Below are 23,992 nucleotides of genomic sequence, written 5' to 3' on the forward strand. Positions count from 1 at the left end.
ATAAAATCATGAGTGGTGTGGAAAGGGCCGATAAAGAAAAGTTATTTATTAGTTCCCTAAATAGAAGAACTAGAGGACACCAAATGAAATTAATGGGGAGCAGGTTTAAAACGAATAAAAGAAAGTTCTTCTTCACACAGCGTGTAGTCAACCTGTGGAACTCCTTGCCAGGGGAGGCTGTGAAGGCTAGGACTATAATAGAGTTTAAAGAGAAGCTAGATAATTTCATGGAAGTTAGGTCCATAAAAGGCTATTATCCAGGGGATAAAATGGTGTCCTTGGCCTCTGTCTGTCAGAGGCTGGAGAGGAATGGCAGGAGACAAATCGCTTGATCATTGTCTTCGGTCCACCCTCTCTGGGGCACCTGGTGCTGGCCGCTGTCAGTAGACAGGATACTGGGCTAGATGGACCTTTGGTCTGACCCAGTACGGCCGTTCTTATGTTCTTATGTTCTAGTTACGATCTTTTACATCCAGACAGACTGATCTAAAAGCTGACTGAAGTCAGTGGAAATACATTTATTTGGCTTCAATGGTCTTTGGATCAGGCTCAGAATTATATAATTATGATCCTTGCTTTCACATACTGTGTTAAAGGAGTAGCCCTAATATTTCTTTTCCATGTAAAATCATCCTTGAAATAAGCCCCAAGCATTTTTCTCCTGGAATTGAATTTGCTGAGCATCTTCGTACTACTCATTAATAGTTTACTTGCAGCACTGAACACGTATTGGTTGCCTAGTATAATAGGGGAATGCTTAAGCTACAAACCACTACTGCTAACTATGGCACCAGATTCTGTTTGATAACTACTGAAGCTTCAGGTGTTGCATTTGTAAGTAATGATCCTGGAATTAGACCCATAGACATACTGAGCAAAGAGTTAACGTTTTCATAGAATAATATGTCTTTTAGCTCAGTGACACCAAATTGAGTTGTGAAAGAGATCTTCCATTTCCTGAATAATTATATGAGGTTAAAATATCAGATAATCTGAACAATTCTAGAAGAAATTAATCCTGGAATTACATTGCAACACTTGTGACTATTTTTCTTTCTGGATCATGAATATGGTTTTTTTTGTTCTAGATAAGCGGGCATTTGACATTGCTGTGTTCCTTTCCTTTTTCTGGTTGGTATTATTCCTAGTAAAGTTCCAGGCCTGGGACACTTCAGTAACCTTCATGATTGATGAGTCAGCTCCACATCATTGCAGTCTTTCATCACACCACATGGTAGCCACCAGTTATGTGGGTAATAAAGCAATATGCTATGTAACTAAAAGCCAATATTCCAAATTCATATTCACTTCTGCAGAAAAATATTAATATTAGAACTGTAGTATTCAGTGAGAATCCTGAAAAAGGTGTTGTTTCTCTACTCTTGCCATTTTCTAGGGCAGTGTTTCTCAAAGTGGTCCGTGAATCCACTTTGAGAAACCTGCTAATTGGCTGCTCTAGTGTGTTTATTTACTGGCGCCATGGCCACAGAGCCTCGTGGCTCCCATTGGCTCTGGTTCACTGTTTGTAGCCAAGGGGAGCTGCAGGAATCACTATTCATGGGATTTAGGCAGAGACCTGGTAAACTTGGATCATGTGCAGTAGCTTTATATGCTAGGGTGAACCATGCAGTTACTGTTGAATCTATATTAAAATAGTTGTTTTAACTCTCTATTTTCATATTTTATTAAATGAAAGTGTGAGTCCAAAAGAAATCTGCCTGATGGAGTGTCAGCTCAGTGGTTTAAAAAAAAAACAACCCAGTTTGACTGGTTTTGAGTTTAGTTGTTTAATTATTTTTAAAAACTACAATATCCTGCAGGTATTACTACTGAGAGATTTTTAGTTGACAAATCATTAGTCATAAGGGGAAAGAGATGAGACTTTAGCCATTCACAAAACTGAGGTTGAACCATATGAAATTTGACTGCCCCCTCCATTTTTGTGGGAGGAGGGAGCTTTTTTTTTTTTAGACTATTTTGAGTAGTGGGAGGGGGCAGAATATAAGAGCATCACAGTAATTAAGTTCAGAATAACACAATACACAACAGAGAAACCCATCAAACTTCAGAGATTAACACAAGATATTTAAAAGACAAAGACCTAACATTTTTTTCTTTGAGTTATATTGTAACAACTGTGTACTTATCAAAGTGGTTGAAATGATGACAGGAAATTAATGCTTTGGAGTAAATTTTAATCTTTCACATCTTTGTTGCTGTCAGAGATCTCAGTAACACTTGCATAGCTCACTTTGGTTCAAAGCTGTCTTGCCATCTCAGTAAATATATTTTTTGCTTTCATACAGACAGAAACCATATAAAGTAAAGTCCCCCATGCAAGGTATTCAAATTCCCATTGAAGAAAAATATTTTTTTCCAAATTTTGCATCTATCACTTACAATTTGGGGAAATCAGTGGGCCAAATTCAGCCCTGGAGGAAGTGGATGCATCCTTTCGTATTTAAATGGAGTTACTCATTCCAGGACTGAACTTAGCTTCATTTTCTCTTGCTGCTGTAATTCTGCCTGCTTTCTTTTGAAATTTGGGAAGACCCCTTTCCTTTTCACTCTTCCCAAGGATCAAAAAGTTTAAATTTTATTAATTTGTTTAAATAACTCTTGGGGTCCTTTTTTTGCTCAACAACTTTGGTCTTCCCTCCCCCCCTTTTTTTCCCCTTAACAGAATCCCCCCCGGGTATTTTTTTTTTGGGGGGGGGGACAGTGTTTGGTATTTTTGGCTAAACCATCTGGCAACCCTGTTTGTCTGGCTTTGAGAGGAATTCTATACTGCCCCTCAATGCAAATAATATTATCACAATCACCACTTGATGCAGACTTTTCCTTCAGGTCTTCAGATCCTTTTCTTTTAATGCCAGATAGATGAGCCTTCCACAACTTACACTGACTGCCTTGTGGATAATAGACTTCAACCATTTTAACCTAGCAGTGAGGTTTACATTTCCTTTTGAGGGTCTCAATTTGAGACCCTCCCCCCCCAATATCCAAAGATGGTGAAATACAGAAAATAGGACCTTTTTACTCTAAGGGACAATAGTGTAGAACTGTCCAAGGCCCCTGAAAATTTAGATATATTTTATGACTAAATAAAGATATAAATTTCGGGGGAAAAACCTTTGGGGTTACATTGCACTGTTGATTTTTATGCCAAAAGCCTCATCTATTTCAAAAGGGATTTCTCACTCGGATCTTTGGTATCCATCCAGCCTTACCTAACAGTAGGGTAAACAAACAAATTTTGTTGAAAGGATTCATGAGCTGGTTTGTAATATATAATGATTGACATGCCCTGAGATATAGTCTCTTCTGTCTTCTGCCAACTTTGTAGTAGTTCAGATACCAGACTGGTAGACCTATTTGATGTTGTCTTTAACAGCTGAGATTTTTTTTTAGTAAACTTCAGAATATTTATTACTAGCAGGTGAGGCCTGTCATTGACAGGGCAAAGTCATTTTGCATAGATTACACTCATAGGAAAGTTCAAGAAATTAAATATGTGTAATAGATTTTTTTATTAATATGCTTGTGAAAAGGAAGTAAATGAACAATTTTAAATTTGTAGGATTTCGACTTCAAGCATTATTCATTTTATTGAATAATTTCCATATATAGTAAATTTGCATCAAACTTGTAAAGTTTCTATTACTCTTTCCGTAATTAATTTGAATTTTTTTGTGTTTTGTAATAGGAAAAATTTTCTTTGCACTAAAATGACCGTTGAATAGGCAACTTGATTTTAATTTTTTTTTAGCAAATATGTATGAACTTTAATCATAATAGTCATGACTTGTTTTTCCAATGAAAAACAAAAATAATTATTTAAACGTTTCACTCCACATATTCTGGTGCAAAAAGTAGTGCATTCAGCTAATTTAAGTGGCAGGATTGTTTATGGAAAATTTGGTATCTATAGCTAATCGGAAAGTATGACTTCATTTTGCAGAAACAAATCCACAAACAAACTCTTCAAAATATAAAATAGATTTCAGTTTTTGTTAGGGGAATATTTTTTCCTTTTGAATTTAGTAATAAAGGAGAATCTGATTGTCCACTGCCTCACCCCTTTATATATTTATGTACATGTGTGCAAAGGACTGTGAAATGCTCTCACCTGTTTAAGCTGACATGGAATCTTGATTTTAATAATATTTTTAAACCATCATGCCTCACGCTGAACAGGTGAAATTACTATACAAGGTCCAATATTTCCTCAAAATGTATTCTGTACGTAACAGGAAAAAATTAGTTATGTGCACCAAGGCAAATGCAGATGTGCACCAGCAATAGAAACACATGCTGCTTACTGTGGTCATTGTGGGTGCTCTGCTGATCAACTGGGAAAAGGTGTCATGCATTAGAGAATCAAGCCCTAATGTGTGAATATATGTGTAATATCCATCACAGTAATGCTGAAAATATTCAGGGCCTTCTCCCTCCAAATAATCTGAAAAGGGATTTACCGATTGCTATTTCTCAAACATAGCATCATTATGTTGGGGTGCATTGATTTTTACTGAAGTATTATTTTTAATCCATAAAACAAATTGTTCTGGGAGTTTGAGTGGGACCCTTGAACTGTAGAGTATGATTTGTGTTTTACTTTTTCCTTAGTTTGTACAACAATAAAGGAATGAATTCCACAAGACAAAGGCGTGTAGAAGGCTATGTGTGTGCATCAAAGCTAATTTACAAGTACATGGAGGACTTTGAGAGTCTCTAGCTGCTGACATTTCACTTTCTATTACTGGCAGTGTGGTGAAAATTCACTAGAGCTTTGCTGACTGTCAAATGTCATCCCTCCCTTGAGTAATGACAGTGGTAACATTTTATTCATGTCTTTGAAAAAGAAAAGAAACTTTAAAAAAAATCAGAATGAAAAATAGTTGTTAAACTATAAGGCAAAGACTTGCTATTGAATGTTAACTCGTGTTGAGCGCTCTTTGTTTGCAAATGGATGGCAATCTCTCTCATCCCCTTTAAGCCTTATTTGTTACAGGCCATTTTTTATTACAATTGTTTCTCCAGAGAATTTCACAGATGTTGCTTTTTTTTAAATTTAATTTGCGTAAGAAAGAGAATTGATTTACACTGTGCAACCAAGCATTGGTATTAATGATTGATGGGGTTAAGAGCTGATGGTAACATCTCTGCTGACTTGCTTATTGGCAAAAGCATGAATCCTTGATGGGTTAAAATTATACAGCAAAAGCTGGGTAATGATAAATACATAGCCATGCCTCCTTGCCTTTCATTTATAATTTTTGTGTGCAGATTTTTATAAAATGAATTATGATACAGCCATCCATAGAATAGGAACATTATGAATGCCGCAGTAAAAGTTTCCATGCTGCCTGAATGATACGGTCAACCCTAACCTGGAGAGGTCAACTCTGAGAGGACAGTTCCATTAGGTCTTTAACAAGCATAACTGCCTTTAAGAAGCATGTACTAACAATGTGCCAGTAGTTGCAGTGGACCAAATTCCAATCTCAGGTATTCGAGTATAACTGAAATCAAGATTTGATCGAGTAGGTTTAGAGTCTATATTATGGTCTATATTTTTAAATCGAGGCTTTTTTAAATAAATTCAAAATAACCCAAAACATAAAATATTTTTTCTAAGGGATCAATCTCAATTTTCTAATTTCTTTAAATAGAACATTAATCCACCTTCATCCATGGTATCCAGAGACTAGAAGTAGGTAAAATGGTGTTTCCTTGCACTCATTCCGCGAAGGTGTAAATGAGTGGTCACCAACCAGTAGATCAGGATCTATTGGTAGATCTTGGAGCCTCTGAGAGGTGATCCTGACAGGTTTGGCCAAGAGGCTATCAAGTGCTGGCTGTTCAGTTGCCCTTCCCCTGACTGCTCCGCATCCCCCGGAGCCTCCTGCTTGCTGTGCAGAGCAGGGAAGGGAGAGGAGATAACGCTGATATCAGGGTGCCCCCCTTTTACCCTGTATTCTAATTCCAGAGAACAGATGCATGGAGGCAGGGGGCAACAGGGGTTGGGATGGAGTGGGTTTGCTGGCTGCTTTTGGGAGTGGTGCAGGGACAGGGCAGGGGAGAGCCCGCCTTAAATCCCTTGCACCGCAACCCAGAAGCCACCTGAGATAAGCAGTGCCTAGCTAGAGCCAGGTCTGAACCACCTAGCCCTGAGCCCTTTGAACTCAAACTCCCTTACAGATCCTGTACCCTGAACCCCCTCCTGCACCCTAACTCCCTGTCCCAGGTTCAGCTCAGCCCCTTTTGCACTCCAAATTCCTTAATCCAATACCAGAGCCTGCACCCCAACCTGATGAAAGTGAGGAAGGATGGGGGAAGAAGGGAGGAAAGGAGGATGGAGTAAGCAGGGGTACGGGGCCTTGTAGAAGGTACACAAAGGAGGTGGGACAAGGGTATTTGGGTTTGAGGTAGATCTTGGATTGCACTTAAATTCAAAAAGTGATCTCATACTTAAGAAGGTTGGAGATAACTGCATTAGGGTGACCGTATTTATAAAAGTAAAATCAGGACACCATTTGGGGCTGGTCAGAGCCAAAATCCCTTAGCCCAAGACCAGACCCTGTGCCCCTGCCTGGTGAAAAGGAGGGAAGGAGGGAGGACGGAGTGAGCATTGGAGGGCCTGAGAGAAGGGGCAGGAAGGGGAGGTAGGGGCAAGCATATTTGGGTCTGAGGTAGATCTTGGATTGCACTTAAATTGAAAAAATTATCTTGTGCTTAAAAAGGTTGGAGACCACTAGTGTAAATGATGTTTTCTTCCTCTTTTCTGACACTTTACAAACAGGAGTGACTGTTCTATAAAATGAGTGATCATTTGTTCTAAAAATTTAGTTGAACTAATTTTTTTAAAATTAACCCTACATATATTGTTGGCATGGTGGAGTCTGTACCATTAAATCTGTTTCCAGTTTGACAAATGCCCATACTACTTCTGCTCCTCTGCTGAAGCAGTAATGTCAATAAAGCTACACCTGCAATATCTTAATGGATTTTTTCCTCCTTCCTTTTGAACAAACGTTATGAAAATTCTTGGCACATCAGCAGCAGTCCTGTTTAAGCCTGCATGGTTGTTTGAAAGTTTATTTAGAGGAGCATGTTAGCATCTGTAAAAACAGTTATGGTAGGGAGAAAGCTTTTGTAAGTGAACTGAAAGTTGGGAAAACCTAACCACAGCCACAACATCAGAGGGTCATACAACTGCACATCTTCTAATGCAGTGGGTCTCAAACTTTTTGGCCCATGGATCACCTGGCTCAATGCATACATTTCTGTGGACCACTGACGCTCACTGATGTGGCCCCCAGCTGAACCACTTCTAGCCCCAAACTTCCCTGCCACACTGGCTTGTGGAGAGTGGCAGAGCAAGGTAACTTAAGGCAGTGAAATACATGAGCTAGCAACTTAGGTGCAAGACTGCTCTTGAACACTTCGCTTTCATAGCTGCCTCTTGTTCAGTTTTCACCCTTGATGAGGACAAATCCCAGAATGATCCTTCAGCTGGAGCCAGCTACCAGAGTTGTTCCTTTTCTTACAATCACTGGGGAAAGCAGTGGAGGGCAAGCTGATCAGGCTAGTGAGCTGGTGGGTGGGGGTGGGGGTGGGAGGCGGGTTAAAGAGCCATCTGAGGCTATTTCTCCTCTGGGCTAGGAAACTCTAACAACTCATGATTGTGGCTGACACTGGGCTGAAGGTGCCTGAGCTTAGCTGGAGCAGCAGCACTAACTCCAGGAGAAGCGCCTTGCTCCCTAGGGCAGGAATGAAGTTCACATGCCTGTGGGCTCCATGGGCAGCTGACACTGCTGTAGCCACAGAACTGCCTCTTTTCTTTGCTGGGAGGAAGGGAGGCAGGGGTAGTGTAGACATACCCTAATTGAACTATTTTTTTTTTAATGTTCTAAAAACTTGGGTAGCTGAAAGCATGAAATCACTTGGCCCTCAGCTTTGTGTATCTTATATTATATCTGAATCGTGCATGAAATTTAACCACTAGGAGAAGTATTGCGTCATGGGGCCTAATATGTACAGGAGATATTATTTTTATATAGCATGGAATATAAATATTTGTAGTGTGGTAAGTCATCACTTTAGATTTCCATTCTTAGGTACAAATTCAGATCATAGTTGCACAAATGTAAATTGGGACACCTTCACTGAGGTCAGAATTTGATGATTTATTTCACTAAAAAACATACAGCAAAATCTCATAACTGCATGTACACTAACAATATACATATTTGGACAGAACAAAGGGTTTCAGCAGATTGTGACCTTTCATGCAATATTTTACATGGCTGGCTTCTTATGAAATGGGTGATAATTTTATGACATGGGTGGATATGGGGGTTCCAGGATGCTCCTTCAAGGTACATGCCACAGTATTATTAGCCTAAACCCTTTAAATAAAATCTCTGCTCTTAAGTTAAACTAACACATCTTGTGTTTGCTTTTTAGGATTTTTGTGTTTATTTTCCTCCTCCGTACTTTTTATTTCTGACACATAGTCTCTTTCTTTTCCCCTTTTTGTTTTTGCTTTTCTCTCCTCTCATCTTTGCTCCAGTCTTCCATTTTAGTAGTCCGACAGGTTTTTCCTTTTACTATCATTGCTCTAACAACGATGTTTCAAAATCTGCCACTTTCTGGCAGAACTTTCTCCAGAGACTGATATTGTTCCATGAGTCAACTTAAAAGGGCTACTAGAGATCAACACAGGCACATCTTTCTTCACTCTGGGTATGTCTACACTAGCCACCCTAGTTCAAACTAGGGTGGCTAGTGTAGTCATTTGATATTGCAAATGAAGCCCGGGATTTAAATATCCCGGGCTTTATTTGCATGTTCCCGGGCGCTGCCATTTTTAAATGCCCTGTCGTTCGAACTACCTGCCCGTGGCTACACGCGGCACGGGCTAGGTAGTTCAAATTAAAGCTCCTAATTCGAACTACTGTTACTCCTCATTGCAGGAGTTCGAACTAGGGTGGCTAGTGTAGACGTACTCTCAGAGGCTGAATATGTTGCCTCAATAGCACTGTGGACCAGCTGACACAGAAAATGGAAGACCAAGCTTGGCCCTTCATTCTCATGTTCTGCCCCTAGTCTGCTGCTTGAGTCTGTCTTTCTCCATCTACATGTTTTGTTAATCTATAAAATGCTACCAGGCCATTTGTTGGGTTTTTTTTTCCCATTTGTATGCTTCATCCCTGTTTCATTCATGGGTTGCATATTTCCTTTTGCCTTTCTTTCATGCCTCTTTGTCTGTCTCATCCTCATTTCCATGTCTTCCCTCCCTTTCTTTCTCTCTTGTGTGATCCCTCAGTACTGCTGCTCTTTCCCTAGAGCAGCAGTTCCCAACCTTTTCCAGATGGGGACCCATTTTGACAATTCAGGAAGACTTGGTGACCCAAGGCAATTCAAAAATGGGGAGGTGGGGAAGAGGGGCAGAGCCACCTGGGGAGGCCCTTGGCAACCCTTTTGGAATGTAATGGTAACCCATATTTGGGTTGCAACCGATAGGTTGGGAATCCCTGCCTTAGAGGGACCTTGAAAAGTTAAACTCACTTAAGTCCAGTTATTTTCATTCTTTTCTTCCTGCTGGGTCACAAGGATGTGTGAATGATCACCAAAAATAGGGTGATCCTCTAATATTGTGGAAAGAGGCACTCTTGCTGGTAATGCTGGAGAAGTGTTATGCACAGCACCAATATATCAGCGGAATTCCCGTGCTGGGCTTTGTCTACACTTCTAAAATTAAAGTGCAGCCGCAGAAGTGCTTTAATGCAGAAGTGTGGTCACTGCACAAGCGCTGGGAGACAGCTCTCCCAGCACTCTAGGTAAACCACCTTCATGAGGGGAGTAGCTAACAGTGCTTAGAGCATGGCTCCCAGTTCTGAGAGCCCATTTACACTGGTGCTTTACAGCGCTGTAAAGTGCTGTGCTTGGTGAGTGGGCAAAGGGTGTTTTTTTCACACCCTGAGCCAGAAAGTTACACCGCAGTAAAGTGACAATGTAGACTTAGTCTTGGATTCTCTTGCAGATGAATCTTTTAAATGGGACCGTGAGACTGCATGGGAAGGTACAGATGCCAGCAACCCAGGGAGTATCTATCCTACTCTTTAGGAAGTATTTCCAGACATGCTGCTTGCTTTTGACTTATTTATTTTTTAATATTAAGGTTATTACAGGAAAAAATTTCCAACTTAGTCAATAGTCAGTTTACTTTGTGCTCGTTGCATATTTCTTTAAGCCATCATTAATTAAATTAACTTATTAATTAAATCAATACCAGGCTGCTGCTTGCAAGAGACAGTTATTTTGGTTGTTGAACTAATTGCCAGTCAGGGTTTCTGGATGGCATTCCCTTCACAATAAGGCTGCTAATTAATCTTGCTGCAGTTCTCACAGAAAGAAATGCTGATAAGAATATCATTAATTACCATAAGAAAGAAAATGTCAAGAGCCCTGTTGTGTTTTACTGGCACTCACTCCCAGTCAGATGAATATCACTATTAAATGTGGAGACAGATTAACTACTAAGTAGGAAAGCCAGTGTGCTATGACACAGCACCAAAACCACACAGATTTTATTCATGTAGGAAGCTGTATATTGAATGTCTGTTCACTCTTGTTTAATAACATTGACTGTTAGAGAGTCTGTGTACAAAAGAAATTTCAAATATTATGGTACAGGAATATGCCAAGGGTCCTGCAAGTTGCATAAAAAAATTCAGAGTTCTGTTATTCATAAAGTGTATAGACAAAGTAGATTAAAAAACTCTTTAAAGACATGGAAACAGATCCTCAGCTGACGCGTAGAAGCTGGCCTATAGTCTCCACTCAGAAGACCTTATAGTTTAATTTAGATATACCAACAGATACGTCAAGAAACAATTCAGACACAAAGGGATAGACACAGAGGCAGGAGCGGCCCGAGGTGGGCGATCGGCGCCCCCACCTGCAGGGCCGTCAATGGACTGATGTCCTCATCAGGCGCCCCATTGAAGGCAGATCCCTAGGCGGAGGCCGAGTCCACCTATAGTCATGGGCCGCCCCTGCACAGAGGTAGGTGTTATTACCTATTCGTGAAGACTTTCAGCAGTGGATCTGGTGCATCCAGGGGAACTCTGGAGACATGCAAGGCCTAGAAGCAGGTGCCAGTGCCCTGGCTCTGGATGTTATGAAAGCTGTTCCACTGGACGATGTGTTTTTTGGTGAAAGAAGTATTGGTTTTAACTTGTGATGTTTCAGAGTTGTTGTTTTTTTCTCTCTCCTGAACTTACAGGTCAGAAAATCCTTCACCACAGAAGTGATGTCTTAGAAACTGTTGTCCTGATTAACCCTTCAGATGAGGCAGTTAGTACTGAGGTAAGTCAACTGAATATGTAATATTGAATAAGTCATAAAAGCATCATAAAGGTATATCTACATAGCAACATTATTTCAAAATAACTAGCATTATTTTGAAATAACTTAGTCCACGTGTACACAACAGGCAGTTATTTTGAAATATTGTCAGGCTGGAGGACTTCTTACTCCGACTCCTATAACCCTCATTGTATGAGGAGTAAGGGACGTCGGAGGAAGAGTGCTCTATTTCCAAGTAAGCTGTGTGCCATATGCTCCTAATTTCAAAATAAGCTATTCTGAAACAAGCTATGCACTTGACGTGCCTCAATTTGCATAACTTATTTTGGGCCAAGCCCTGCTGTGTAGACACAAACCCCAGTGAATAAGATGAGAGGGTATTCTGACTGGATAAATTAATATGTGGGAGTGAATGTCATTAAAAATGTCAGTCTTCTCTTATCTCTTGTTCTTGCTTCCCTTTCTTATAATAGGAGCTTAAAGGGCATAAACTAAAAATATTTGTATCTCCATTCTCAGCATTACATTTCCAGTAACCCACTAAAATCTTTTTGAGAAAGTGAAAGCAGCTGCAATGAGAGCTCTTGTGCTGCTGCTCCTGCACCTCTACCCTGCTTGGTTCCGTATGTCTTTTTTAATCTTGGTATAAACCAGGTCATCTGAGATAGTTTTAACTCTTTGAGAAGGATTATCGTGTATATACCATCTTTCCTACAAGAAATTGCATGCCGTGATCAACAGAGTTTGATCACAGAACAAGAGATCTCTAAGCCCTGCATACTCTTTAAAAGAGGGTCAAGGAAACAGCTATGTATTTTAGGGACACTTCTTAGGGTACGTCTACACAGCAGGACTAAAATTGAATTAAGTTACGCAATTTGAGCTATGTCATAACTTAATTCGGCTTTTGGTGCTGTCTACACAGAAGGAAGTCGAAGAAAGAACTCTCTTCCTTTGACTTCCCATACTCCTCATAAAATGAGGGTTACAGGAGTCGAGGTAAGAAGTCCTCCAGCTCAACATTATTTCAAAATAAACGTCAGTTATTCCAAAATAACACTGCTATGTAGACATACCCTTAGAGAGAAAGTAACATTCCATCAGGGAAGAAAGATCCAGGAAGGTATGTCAGATAAAAATAGCAATTTTTACTCTTAACAAATAATTTTCAGTGTGTGTATAGATGATCCGCTTTGAACATATTGGAAATATAAAACCCACAAATGGGTATTTTTTTTGGCCAGAGGGGTGATTTTAATTGCTGTACACCAAAGAAGGGATTCTTACTAACATTGTGTAACATTAAATATACATAATTAGAAGGAACAATCAACATGTTTAAACCTTTAAAAATCAAGTGAGTCGTCTTTGTTACAATCTCTGTTATTTCCTCTTTTTTTCCTGTAATAGAATCACTAAAATTGCATCAAATTAATTTAATGAGAAAAGAGTCAGTTCAGGTGGCAACTCTTAGGTTCTGCTGTGAAAGTCTGATCCCGTTTCTTCTTACAAATCAGGGGAGGGGAACTGGATCTGACCCTCGAGGCTCAGGGCCCTTCCCAGCTTTGAAGAGCCCACATACCAGTCCCTTGCTGTCTCGCTGTGGGTCTGGAGCACACAAAATCTACTAGGAGGGACTCTAATGTGTGAGGGGCATGTGGGCCCCCAACGGATTTTTCTGTAGGTCAGTGGTCCCCCCCTCCAAAAAAACCCCAAAACGGTTCCCCACCTCTATAATAAAGGAAGAGAAACATAACAAAGAGGGAGAGGGGAGAGAAAGGTAAAAGTTCAGAAAATGTAGCTTCTGTCTGAGGCTTGCAATTCAATTAATGAAAGACCATAGGAAAAGCAGTTGCCATGCAAGCCAGTTAGTGACTCCTGCACCCTGGCTTTACTCCCTTGGCTCTGGAAAATCTTTTGGTAGGTTACTCTTAACTCCCTCTGAGCAGTATGTAGAAGGTAAAGACTCCCTCCCCAAGATTGAGTTGATCATCACTGCTTTCATCCTGCCAAACTGGTCACTGCCAATGTTACAGGATTAGATTTATCTTGGCTAGCTAAGACAGGCTCTCGTTAGGCCAAAAATCAAAATTAGAAGTAAGAAAGGTAGAAGGAAAAACATGGGAGTAGAAATAGCCATGTCGCTCCACTATATGTCAGGCAGAAACATTAGGTTTGTCTCAGAAGTAGCTCAGGACACAGCTAGGGAAGAGATAATCTCATCTGGTTCCATCTACTTATCAGGCAGGACAGAATATCTGTCAGAATGGGAAAGAAGAATGCTCCTGATATAATTGTAAATCCTTAGGACTTGACCTGTAGTAGTAATGACTGTGTTAGTTGAGAGTGGGGAACCTCAGGCTCAGGGGCCAGATGTGGTCCCCAGCTTGCCTGGATCCAGCCCTCTAAGGCTCAGGGCTCCCCTAGTATTGGAGAATATGTGCTGGCACTGCAGCCCCCTTTCTGCCCCACCATAGGACTGGATGTACACATAATCGACTAGGCTGGCGCTCCACTCCCCCCGCCCCCTCCATTGGCTCTGGTGTATGAGTGGAAGTGGAGAGTATCTTTCTGCTTCTCGGGAGTCAGTGAGGACTCAGTGAGGATCTTTGTTTGTTTGTTTGCTGCTTCTCACTTGTGTGCCCCTGACTGATGTTTCTGTGGGTCAGCAGCCTCTGACCCAAAAAAGTTCCCCACTCTTGGTATTAGTGTACAGGTTAATGTACTGAGTATGATGTGACCTGGTTCAGTAAGCTGCAGCTACTTCCTAGAAAAGAACAGGTGATTAGTATTGTGCCATTGAACTGCCAAAACAAAATAAATTTCCCGTGTATCAGTATATGGACAGTTTATCTTACCTTAAAAAGATTCTGCTCTATTGCTGTAACAATTTTATAATTTTACTACATCTGAAAAACCTCTGACTGGTTATTCATTTGGGCCAGACACATAAAACACCATATATTTGACTTAATTCTGGGTTTTCTTTCAGCAGCATGTATATAAACTTAATTGACATCCTGATATTTTCACTTACTTTGAACAATATAGGACTTCAACAAGGATAGGGTTGAACACAATAGATCTTTAAAATTTTATACTATCTTAAAGTATTTTAAAGTAATGATTTAGTATCAACATTCAGAATTCTGGAAGTCCTCTACTAGGCCATCAGTATGCTCATGTATCTTCTTTTCTCATTTTTTTTTATGCATGTTATGTATTATGGTCTCAAAATTGCAAGTATTTTTTTTGTTTCTTCCATAGTTCTTTATCTTTGTATAAACTCTTCAATCATTGGTTAAACAAAATGAAGGGGAATTATCATTGGTTCATATAATTGTGTATCATTGGTTTGTAAGACAGGAAGTAATTTTGTGGCTGGAAAAGCTGGTGGCTGTATACATAAACTGTCTGACTGCCCAGAACTGCTCCTGCAAAGAGAGAGGGAAAAAATAGAAAGAAAGCCAGTTCTTTAATGGAGTTTTAATGCAGCTAAAACAGATGAAATTTGAGTGACATATATGGGACAGCTGGGTGCACCTATCAGTGTTCTCTTCTGAAACAGAAATCCTTGACCAACCAAGTATATTTTGGGATTTTACCATTACGCACAATTAGTGACAAGCAAGGATTAGGCCTGCTTTTAATTACCTTCTGCTGTTCAAAGTTGACGGCCATTGTTTAGTAAGATCAAAAATATCCTGATCCATACTTTTCCAAAGAAGAGTGAAAAGTTAAAATAAAAAATTTACAACGGACCAACCTTGGACAAGTTTTATGAACTTAAAATAATTTGCCGAGTTCATGAATTCCCATGTGCCTTAAAATTCATCTGTTTCTAACTTTAACCAATAGGAAATAGTCATGCACACAATCTATACATTTTGGTGGCCCCTTTCAACTCAAAACAGAGGTGTTGAACAGAGATTTAGGTCAATACTGTATCCTTCCTGGTGCAAGATGGAATAATTTAGGGCAATTGATTAGGTAGCAATCAATATATGAAGTTATAAAACTGGCTGCTGGGAGTGGTGAAGTAATTGCATTGCCTCCATAAATATGCTGTTTTCTGGCTTAGAAACATTTTGCAAAAAAAAAAACATATTCAGGAAAAAAGTTCTTTACACAGAACTCAGTTGGATTTAAGTCATTTAGCCAGCAGACATTCTCTAGATCTACAAGCTTCACTTTGACAAAAGGCTGTCAAGTTTTGCAGAGCAGTGGTAAAACTTGGGAATTATCCAGCGACTGAATACTGTTTTGAAACTGAAAATGGTCTGTAATGGTAAAGAGTATATGGAAGGAGAGAGAGAATAGTAGTCAATATCTACTTTAAAACTCCAAAAAGTTGTTCTATCAGTGGTAATCTCTTTGATCCAGCAGGCATCCATATAATTTGCTGATGTATATTCAGAAAAATGTACTGTGCCAACATAGTGCAAATTGCAGTACAGGCAGTCCCCGGGTTACGTACAAGATAGGGACTATAGGTTTGTTCTTAAGTTGAATTTGTATGCAAGTCGGAACTGGTACATATTGTAGGGGAAACTCTAGCCAAACATTTCTCCAGAGCTCAGTTTTATTCTCCCACACCTCACTTCCCTCAGTCCTTTATTCTCAAGCTGAGGTGTCTGCTGAGAAAAGCCGCTCCGCGTCTCCCTGGTCTGCTGGGGGGGGGCGCTAGCTTCGCGTCTCCCTGGTCTGCTGGGGGGAAGCAGCTAGTACGGGGTTGCCTCACCCCGTTTGTAAGTAGGGATCCGATGTAAGTCGGATCCATGTAACCTGGGGACTGCCTGTATCCACTTTTATTTGACTGAAGGCATCACACAGATTGTGTCCCTGACTCTATTTCCTATTGGTTAAAGTTAGAAATGGGTGAATATTAAGGCATATGAGGGTTCATTAACTTGGCAAATTATTTTAAGTTCACAAAACTAGTCCAAATTTGGTATTCATTCATTCAGCCCATTGCATTTTTTTTATTTTAACTTTTCACTCTTTTGCACACTTTTCACAGTCTCTTCAGTTTTATTTTTTTCATTATGTAATCCTTCTGCCAGATAGTAGGCCGGGTTCAGTATCCAGGGGTTCCTTTTCATCCATCCCCCACAGAACTAGCTCTAGACTCCACCCAGTAGCCTGAGAAATTCACACACACCCCTGGACGCCTCTGAGAGGCAATGCTTCCCCACTCGCAAACACAGAGTCTGAACGTAGAAAAGAAACCTTTAATGAAAGAGGAAGAGAAACAGCATGGCATTAACTTGGGAAAACACCACAAACAGAGTTCATAACAAAATGAAGTGGATTTAGCGATGTCCTTTGCCCCTCAGGCTCCGAAGTCCAGCAATGTAAGTGTCCCATTCACATGTCCAACCTTTCTCCGTACCCCACTCACAGTTGCTGCCCTTGGTCAGGGCAGACCAGAGCTCAGGGTGATTTTCAGAGCTCACCTCCTACCTTTGGAGGGGGAGGGGAAAGAGATAGGAGGCATCTCACCCACCCCATTGGCCACTCGCTGCTGCATAAAATAAAGAGACCCTTTATGGTGTCTCTTTACAATTACAGTGTCTCGCCCACAAGCACTGGTATCATATTTTACAATTTTTAGGTTTAGAGTTAACGTGGTTTGTGACCCCACAACAGACAAATTAGTTAAAACAGGCAAAATATCATTCTAACAATTGAGCATTCATCAGGTCTATAGCTCTGGCTGAACTGGATTTTTATCAGCACACCCAGGATTTATTTCCCATCCCAGCATGAACTGTATTTACATAACAGTTGAATACCTTTCAGGGCTAAACAATTGAATGAGCATAAACACACCTAGGATTTCTGTCCCCTTCCAGCTGGCTGCATTGGAAGTAGTAATTCAGACCCTGCTTACAATTATTTCTGCACTCCACTGATTTTTTTTATCCTCTTCCCTTTAATTTTTCCTTTGTTTTCTTTTGGTTTCTTTTTTAAGTGAGACAAGCGAGGTATTCTGGTGTAACTCTTCCTGAATGCCAGTGGAATTGCAAGGGCTAATTTTGGCCCGACAAAATTCTGGTATTCACATCTTCTCATTAACTATTGGGAATAGGCCACATCCATCCTGATTGCACAGTCCAGGCCCCGGCTTCCCACAACTCCCATTAGGTGGGAATGGAAAATCTCAGCCCCTGGGAGCTGCGAGCAGCTGTGCCTGTGGACATTCAGGTAAACAAAGCATCTTGTGGCCTACCAACAGCTAACTCTATGACAAACTATATGTGTCCCTTGGGCCGGAGGTTCACCTATTTGTGCTGCCTCCCTTTTTTGAGGGGAAGAATCTTTTACTGGACCACCAACTGGTGTTGGTAAAGGATTCAAGCCTTCCCAAATCTGAAGAAGAGCTCTGTGTAAATGTGAAAGCTTGTGTCTCTCACCAGAAGAAGTTGTTCCAATAAAATGTTACTTTACCCACCTTGTTTCTCTAATATTCTAGAGCCAGCATGGCTACAACATAATCTTTTAAAAATATCATTTATCCATAGAGTAGACACCAACTAATGTTTTATTTGAAACTTTGATGTTGGGGCAGGAGTTAGAAATTAGGCAATGCTTGATTTGGACAGAGAGAGGAAGATTGGAAATGTGGTAGCTACATTTATTTTTGTGCTTTTGTTTCTCATCTTAGGTGCGCTTAATGATCACAGATGCTGCAAGACACAAGCTTCTTGTACTAACTGGTCAGTGCTTTGAAAACACAGGAGAGCTCATCCTCCAATCAGGATCTTTCTCATTCCAGAACTTCATTGAGATCTTCACTGATCAAGAGGTTTGTCTTTAACAAAAGAAAAAAAAATCTTTCATTGCATTTTAGCCTTGTTGTACTTGAAACTAGTATTGACATCTCAGTGAAGGTTTCCTTTAGTCATCTTTACACAATTTTCTTCAAAATGTCAAATTAACTAACTATAGTTTGATGTAACAACAAAATTAAATTTTAATTTGGCAAATTGCAATAATAACTTTTAAAAATAAAAAAGCAGAGAGTCTTTTAACAAATAGAAGATAAAAATTCTCATGACTAAAATGTACAGCTTATTTATTCAATATACTTTTACAATGCAACCCAATTAAGTTTATATCAATTCTTTTCTGATAGCAGCTATGTGGTAGATCACATTAAAAAAGACAGACCGTAATCTATAGGCTTAAGATAGGTATGTTTACCACGTATCTGTTTGTTTTTGCTGCATAGTATTTAAAATTCTGTATATGAAATGTGTAAAGTGTTTGTTATGTAACAAACATTATCACCAGTAAGTACTCCGGTATTTAATTCAGTTTGTTTCTATACGCATTACTCTGTTTTCTTTTTTAATACACTATCTGCAAGCTCTCCCATAGGTCACAAAGACCCATGGTAAACCCAAACTTTATTTTTCAGCATTTATTTATTATTTATTTAAAATAATAAATAATAATTACCCACCTTGTTTCTCTAATATTCTAGAGCCAGCATGGCTACAACATAATCTTTTAAAAATTATGGGGTATTTTTACCCCGCCTCTCTATTTAAAATATTTAAGGCCGCTTACCACATTTTTTAAAACACAATACAAATATATATAAAAAATTAAAGTATGAGACCCCAGAGGGACACAAAATCTGCTAAAAACGTCTTGAGAGGAGGAACACACACACAGACTTAAGCCAAGCTGCTGGGTCTAAGATAGACCTGGTCTCAGTAAGAGCTAGTCTAGTTTAGCTCTCAATTTTAGGGATGCAGTTCCCATTGAAGAAGGTGGGAGCCATGCGGTACTATCAAGGGAAGAACTGGATTCCTGATATCTGAAACCAGTGTGACATCTGAAAATTGCCATCAGGTTAAGAATTAGCCTGTGTGACAAGGTATAAACCACAATATATTACATTTCTCACTGACTAGTAAATGAGATTTTAACAATGCATAAAAAATTAAGGCCAAATCTTATCCTTATTTGTAAAAAACCAAACTGCTGAAAATCAAAAGGAGTCATCGGCTTGGCTGTTAGTTACAGGTGTTGTGGGGATGGTTCAGGGTGACAGTTACTCTGAATGGTTGGGCACTTTCTGCTGCCCTTTAAATAGCAGTAGCGTGTACTCCTGGCTAGTATTTGCTAATGGCAATATACATACTAGCTGGTAGGAGCCTAGCCATGCTCCTTAAATGGGCAGTAGCTCCTTATGGGTTGTGATATACCAGTTGGCAAAGTTACTTTAGAGGGTTAGGGGGGATACTATGCCTTGTTGCTCCCTTAACACAGCATTGGGTAAGATTAGACCTATACTATGAGAGATACCTAAAAGCCAGATTCCCCCCAGCATTGTCTCTGTGGGGGCCAGGGGAGGTAGAGGCACAGTGGAAATGGTGTGAGCAGGGACTAAAGCAGTCTCCGCTTGTGCTGCTTCTGCTGTGATTTTGCTTTTGAAATGTACAAGAGCCCTAGCGGGTTAGTTTATACCCAGACTACTTTCTTTCCAAGCTCACTTGTCCCTCTCAAAAGGAACCTGTTGTTGACTCTACATGGGCTGTTCTTAAATACGTAATTGCCTTCTCAAAAAGCTAGTATCTGCCAACATAACAAATGGTCTGGTAACACTTTATAGACTAACAAAACATGTAGATGGTATCATGAGCTTTTGAGAAGAAGTGGGCTGTTGATACCATCTACATGTTTTGTTAGTCTGTACAGGATAAATTTAAAAAACAACAAATGGTCTGGTAGCACTTCATAGATTAACTCAGCTACCCCCTGAAGTTTCTTTGACACAATTTATCCTGATGAATAGGAAAAAAAACTTCAGAAGCAACCTTTGGGAGCAATAGAATATTAAAATATTATTGGATCTTTCTGAGGATGTCATACCATTATACCAATGTTGCACAAACTTTTCCTGTTGCACTCCTCCCTTACCAGTAATGGAAACTGTCCCTCCACCTCCCATAACTGCATAGTTGGCTCAGCTGATGAGCTTGGGCTGAAGTTAGATCCAACAGAACTGGGAATGGGGGAAAGGCTGGGACTTGAAGTGAAGCTGGCCTGGTGGTAGAAAGGGAACAGGGGTTGAAGTGGGGCTATGGAGTGTATTCCTGAACTTGCTGCTCCACACCGAAGGGATTTGTGTCTAAAACTGCTGCTTACTCACTTTTTCACTGGTCAGTGCTACAAGTGGTTTAATGTGATCACATACTTATCCCTCTCATTAACATAAAACAAATCTTGAATGACTGTTTCCTTCCAGACTGCAGACCATCAACATCACTGATTTAGTGACCACTCGTACCCACCTTTTTCCCATATAACCTTGTTCTTGTCAGAAAATTGTCCCTATGTGGGAAACAATCTGCACCCAAATCAGAGAAGCACTGAATGATTTCATTATCCTTCTATCAAACTTTGTCTTATTGATCTGAATGAAGCAAACTTCATGCCACTTTATCTTTCCATAATACTATATTTTTATAGACTGAAACTTACCCCTGAGCAGAGGCCCAGCACAAGGAGTTAGTGGCTATCTTTATCCTGCTCAGAGCTATGCATGAATTTGAATTTTACTTTTGTGGTTTGCCTGTCCTTGCCTCCTCTGTCTCCACCCTTCCTTTTCTTTTTTTCTCTGTGATTGCCCTTAATATGGCTCCCCCATTTTCCTTACTCTTTCTTCCTTTTTCCCCCTCCTTTTTTGTCCTGTCTTTACTCTCTTCCAATTAAAGTTATGTCTGACATTTGAATAAGATGTGTTTATACTCCTATAAATTGGCTTATATACTTAAGGATAATGTTGGACATAAAATAGATGTTTTTGAATTTTATTCCTTTTCTGCTTTTTTTTACTTACCCATATACATTTGAGTAGAGTATTTTTGTCTGGATAACCTCCATCACCTCATTCTGTGCTTGTTAAATTTTACTTTAATTAAATTCTGAAAATATATTCCATAACATAACAAAAATAAGAGAGCATCACACACAGATCTTCAGAGCTCCACTGAAATGAAACATCTCCTGGATATAACATTAATTATTTGTAGTACTCCACATTCCTCTTGGTAATCTAGTTTATAGTCTAACATTTTCAGCTTATTCAGGTCTATTCTAAATAATCTATTTTGAAGTCTTTCTTTAGATGTATATTATAATTGACTGTCCCTGAAAGGTACTTCGTAATATTTTGCAAGATGGTCATATGTTTTGATTACATTTGCAGTGTTATTGAAGCTATGTTGGTCCCAGGATATGAAAGAGACTCAGACTCAACAGAGAATAAGAGCTCTCTGAAACTTGAGAGCTTGTCTCTTTTGTCAACAGAAACTGGTCCAATGAAAGACATCTCAGCTGCTGTGACTCTCTCACAAATTGCATTGACATTTGGTCTCATATTCAGTTATTTTACTTACAGTAAAACTCCATTGGTCCGGCATCAGATGGTCCGGCACTCCTGATGGTCCGGCACCATCAGGAACCCGGAAGTGCTCCAGGCAGCTGGACCATTGGAGCTGCTCTGCCGCAGGCGTCCCGATTCAGCTGCTGCTGAAACTGACCAGCAGCAGCTGAATCGGGGACGCCTGGGGCAGAGCCGTACTATCGGAAGGGGGGGGCTATGAGGGGTCTGGGGTGGCATCCCCCCACACCACCCTATACCCCTCATAGCCCCCCTTCCGATAGTCTGGTGTATCTGATAATCTGGCATCCCCTGGGTCCTAAAGGTGCCGGATTATCAGAAGTTTACTGTAATTCATTTTTTTTTAAAAGATGCTTGAACAATGTGTAATATATTTGTCATGAGTGAGTTGAAGTCTCCTTCATATATTTTATTTACAATAAAACAAATGGAAACTCTGTAGAGTGCGTATATTATCCTATGATTGGGATTTAAATCTTGAGGCCACACCAGGTGTGTAAAAATCCTTCTTGCTGATAGGGGGCAACTGAAATTCAGTCAGACTCATGTAGCTCATTGATCCTAGTAAGTGCAATTTTGTAAATTGCCAATTCAAAATACTAAGTACTAAGTTATTCAGGAGTTCTTAATCCTTCTCTTCTGGTGACAGAGACAGTAGTGAGTGAGTGCAGTACCATTTTATTGCTGTTCTTCCAGTAGGCTCCCAGTGGTGGCTAAGGAGAGATTCTCTATTACCATGTCACTGTTTAGCTGCCCTTTTTAGTTGCAATATGCTTTTGTTTGGAAACCAAATATCCTGTAATGTCTCTCAATCAATTATTAGTCACGATTAGATCCTAGTCTGGGAAGACCATTATCTACTTTCAAGACATATATACTTTACTGTCTGTGCTAGATATGAAAATTTGGAAAGCCAAGAGAAACATTTAATGTCAGATTCTGTCCTTGAATGCACATATGCAACAACTGTTGACTTCAGTGGGCATTTTCATGTGTATCCAATGCTGGAATTTGGCTGGTGTGCTTTTTTGCATGCCAATCTCCAGGACTCTTTCTGTTTACAGCCATTTCCTAGCTGTGTTGATTTCTGAACTTCGAGAGCTAACTGAAAAGAAGAAATTTGTCAATGAAGGGTTGAACTATTATGTGCTTTTATTTTCAGTTTTCTAATCTGAGACCACCACACACACATCTTTAATTCAGACTGGAACAGCACAATAGCTTTTTGTACTAGAACACAGAACCTTCTGTTCATAGAACCCTTCAGTTCAGTATCTGTTTTGGGTCTCAGAATGTTATTCAACACTGGAGAAATGAGGGGAGTTATTCCAGGTTTAAACTGGTAAAATAATTTAGAATCTGGTCCATGATTTATTAAATCAAAATAGCCCAAAGGATTTTTAGCCATCACACTCAGATGTGTTTCTCTTTTACTCTGAGTTTACATTGATATATGATGTGTACTCTGTTATTCAGAGATTAATTACTACACATGCAGTGTTCTTAAAAGGCTATAAATGGCACTTGTATTATCTAATATACAATATACTATGCAGTCCACAGTTCGTCAAAATGTATATATTTTCAAAATTGCGGTTACTAAGAATATGCAGCTCTGCCTCTTTAATTCCCATATTTCAGAAACCTAATGATCTTGAAGAGCTGAGAACAAAACTTCTGTTTGTACCTGTGAAACAGTAAATCTGCTCCAATAGGTCCTGGAACTGCTAGGGCTTCCTCACTTCCTGGCTTGAAATGATTTCCATCATATACAAGGTTTTACAGTTTGGTTTAGTGATTCTCTGTACCCCTACTATGCAACTTTTCCAGCACCCGTGTCAGCTCCCCTTTTTGTCAAAAACTGGCAGTTAAACAACTTCTGGCATAATGCCTGCTTTTTTGGAGCCAGACCATTCAAAAGGCATTAAAATAATGACAGAATTTTGGAATATAGCCCCATATTGAGAATGAGGAAGCATCCTACTCCAACAAGAACTCCAGGAGGTATTGTGGTTCAGATTCCTTATGGAGCTCCTATAGCGTACCAATATATCATACCCTGTAAAGAGGGTATAATGCAGAGGTGGGGAACCTTTTAGGGTCAAGGGCCATGGACCCACAGAAAAATCAGTCAGGGGCCGCAAACAAGCGAGAAGTAAAAAACCCAAAAATCAACCCCTTACTGATGTGGCC

At 39.8% G+C, this 23,992-nt stretch overlaps 1 protein-coding gene across 1 annotated transcript in view; it reads left to right on the forward strand.

Annotated features, from left to right (window-relative positions):
• The window catches only part of MAP1B (microtubule associated protein 1B), a 102,156-nt gene that overhangs the window by 61,407 nt on the left and 16,757 nt on the right, over nt 1–23,992 (forward strand). Inside the window, exons 3-4 of the mRNA XM_006124301.3 lie at nt 11,297–11,379; nt 18,047–18,187. Coding sequence (XP_006124363.3) covers nt 11,297–11,379; nt 18,047–18,187 — 224 coding nt within the window. The remainder of the gene's footprint in view (nt 1–11,296; nt 11,380–18,046; nt 18,188–23,992) is intronic.

The sequence above is a fragment of the Pelodiscus sinensis genome, chromosome 6 (genome assembly GCF_052426305.1).
Source record: "Pelodiscus sinensis isolate ZL-2025 chromosome 6, ASM5242630v1, whole genome shotgun sequence".
In the NCBI taxonomy this organism is placed as follows: Eukaryota; Metazoa; Chordata; order Testudines; family Trionychidae; genus Pelodiscus; species Pelodiscus sinensis.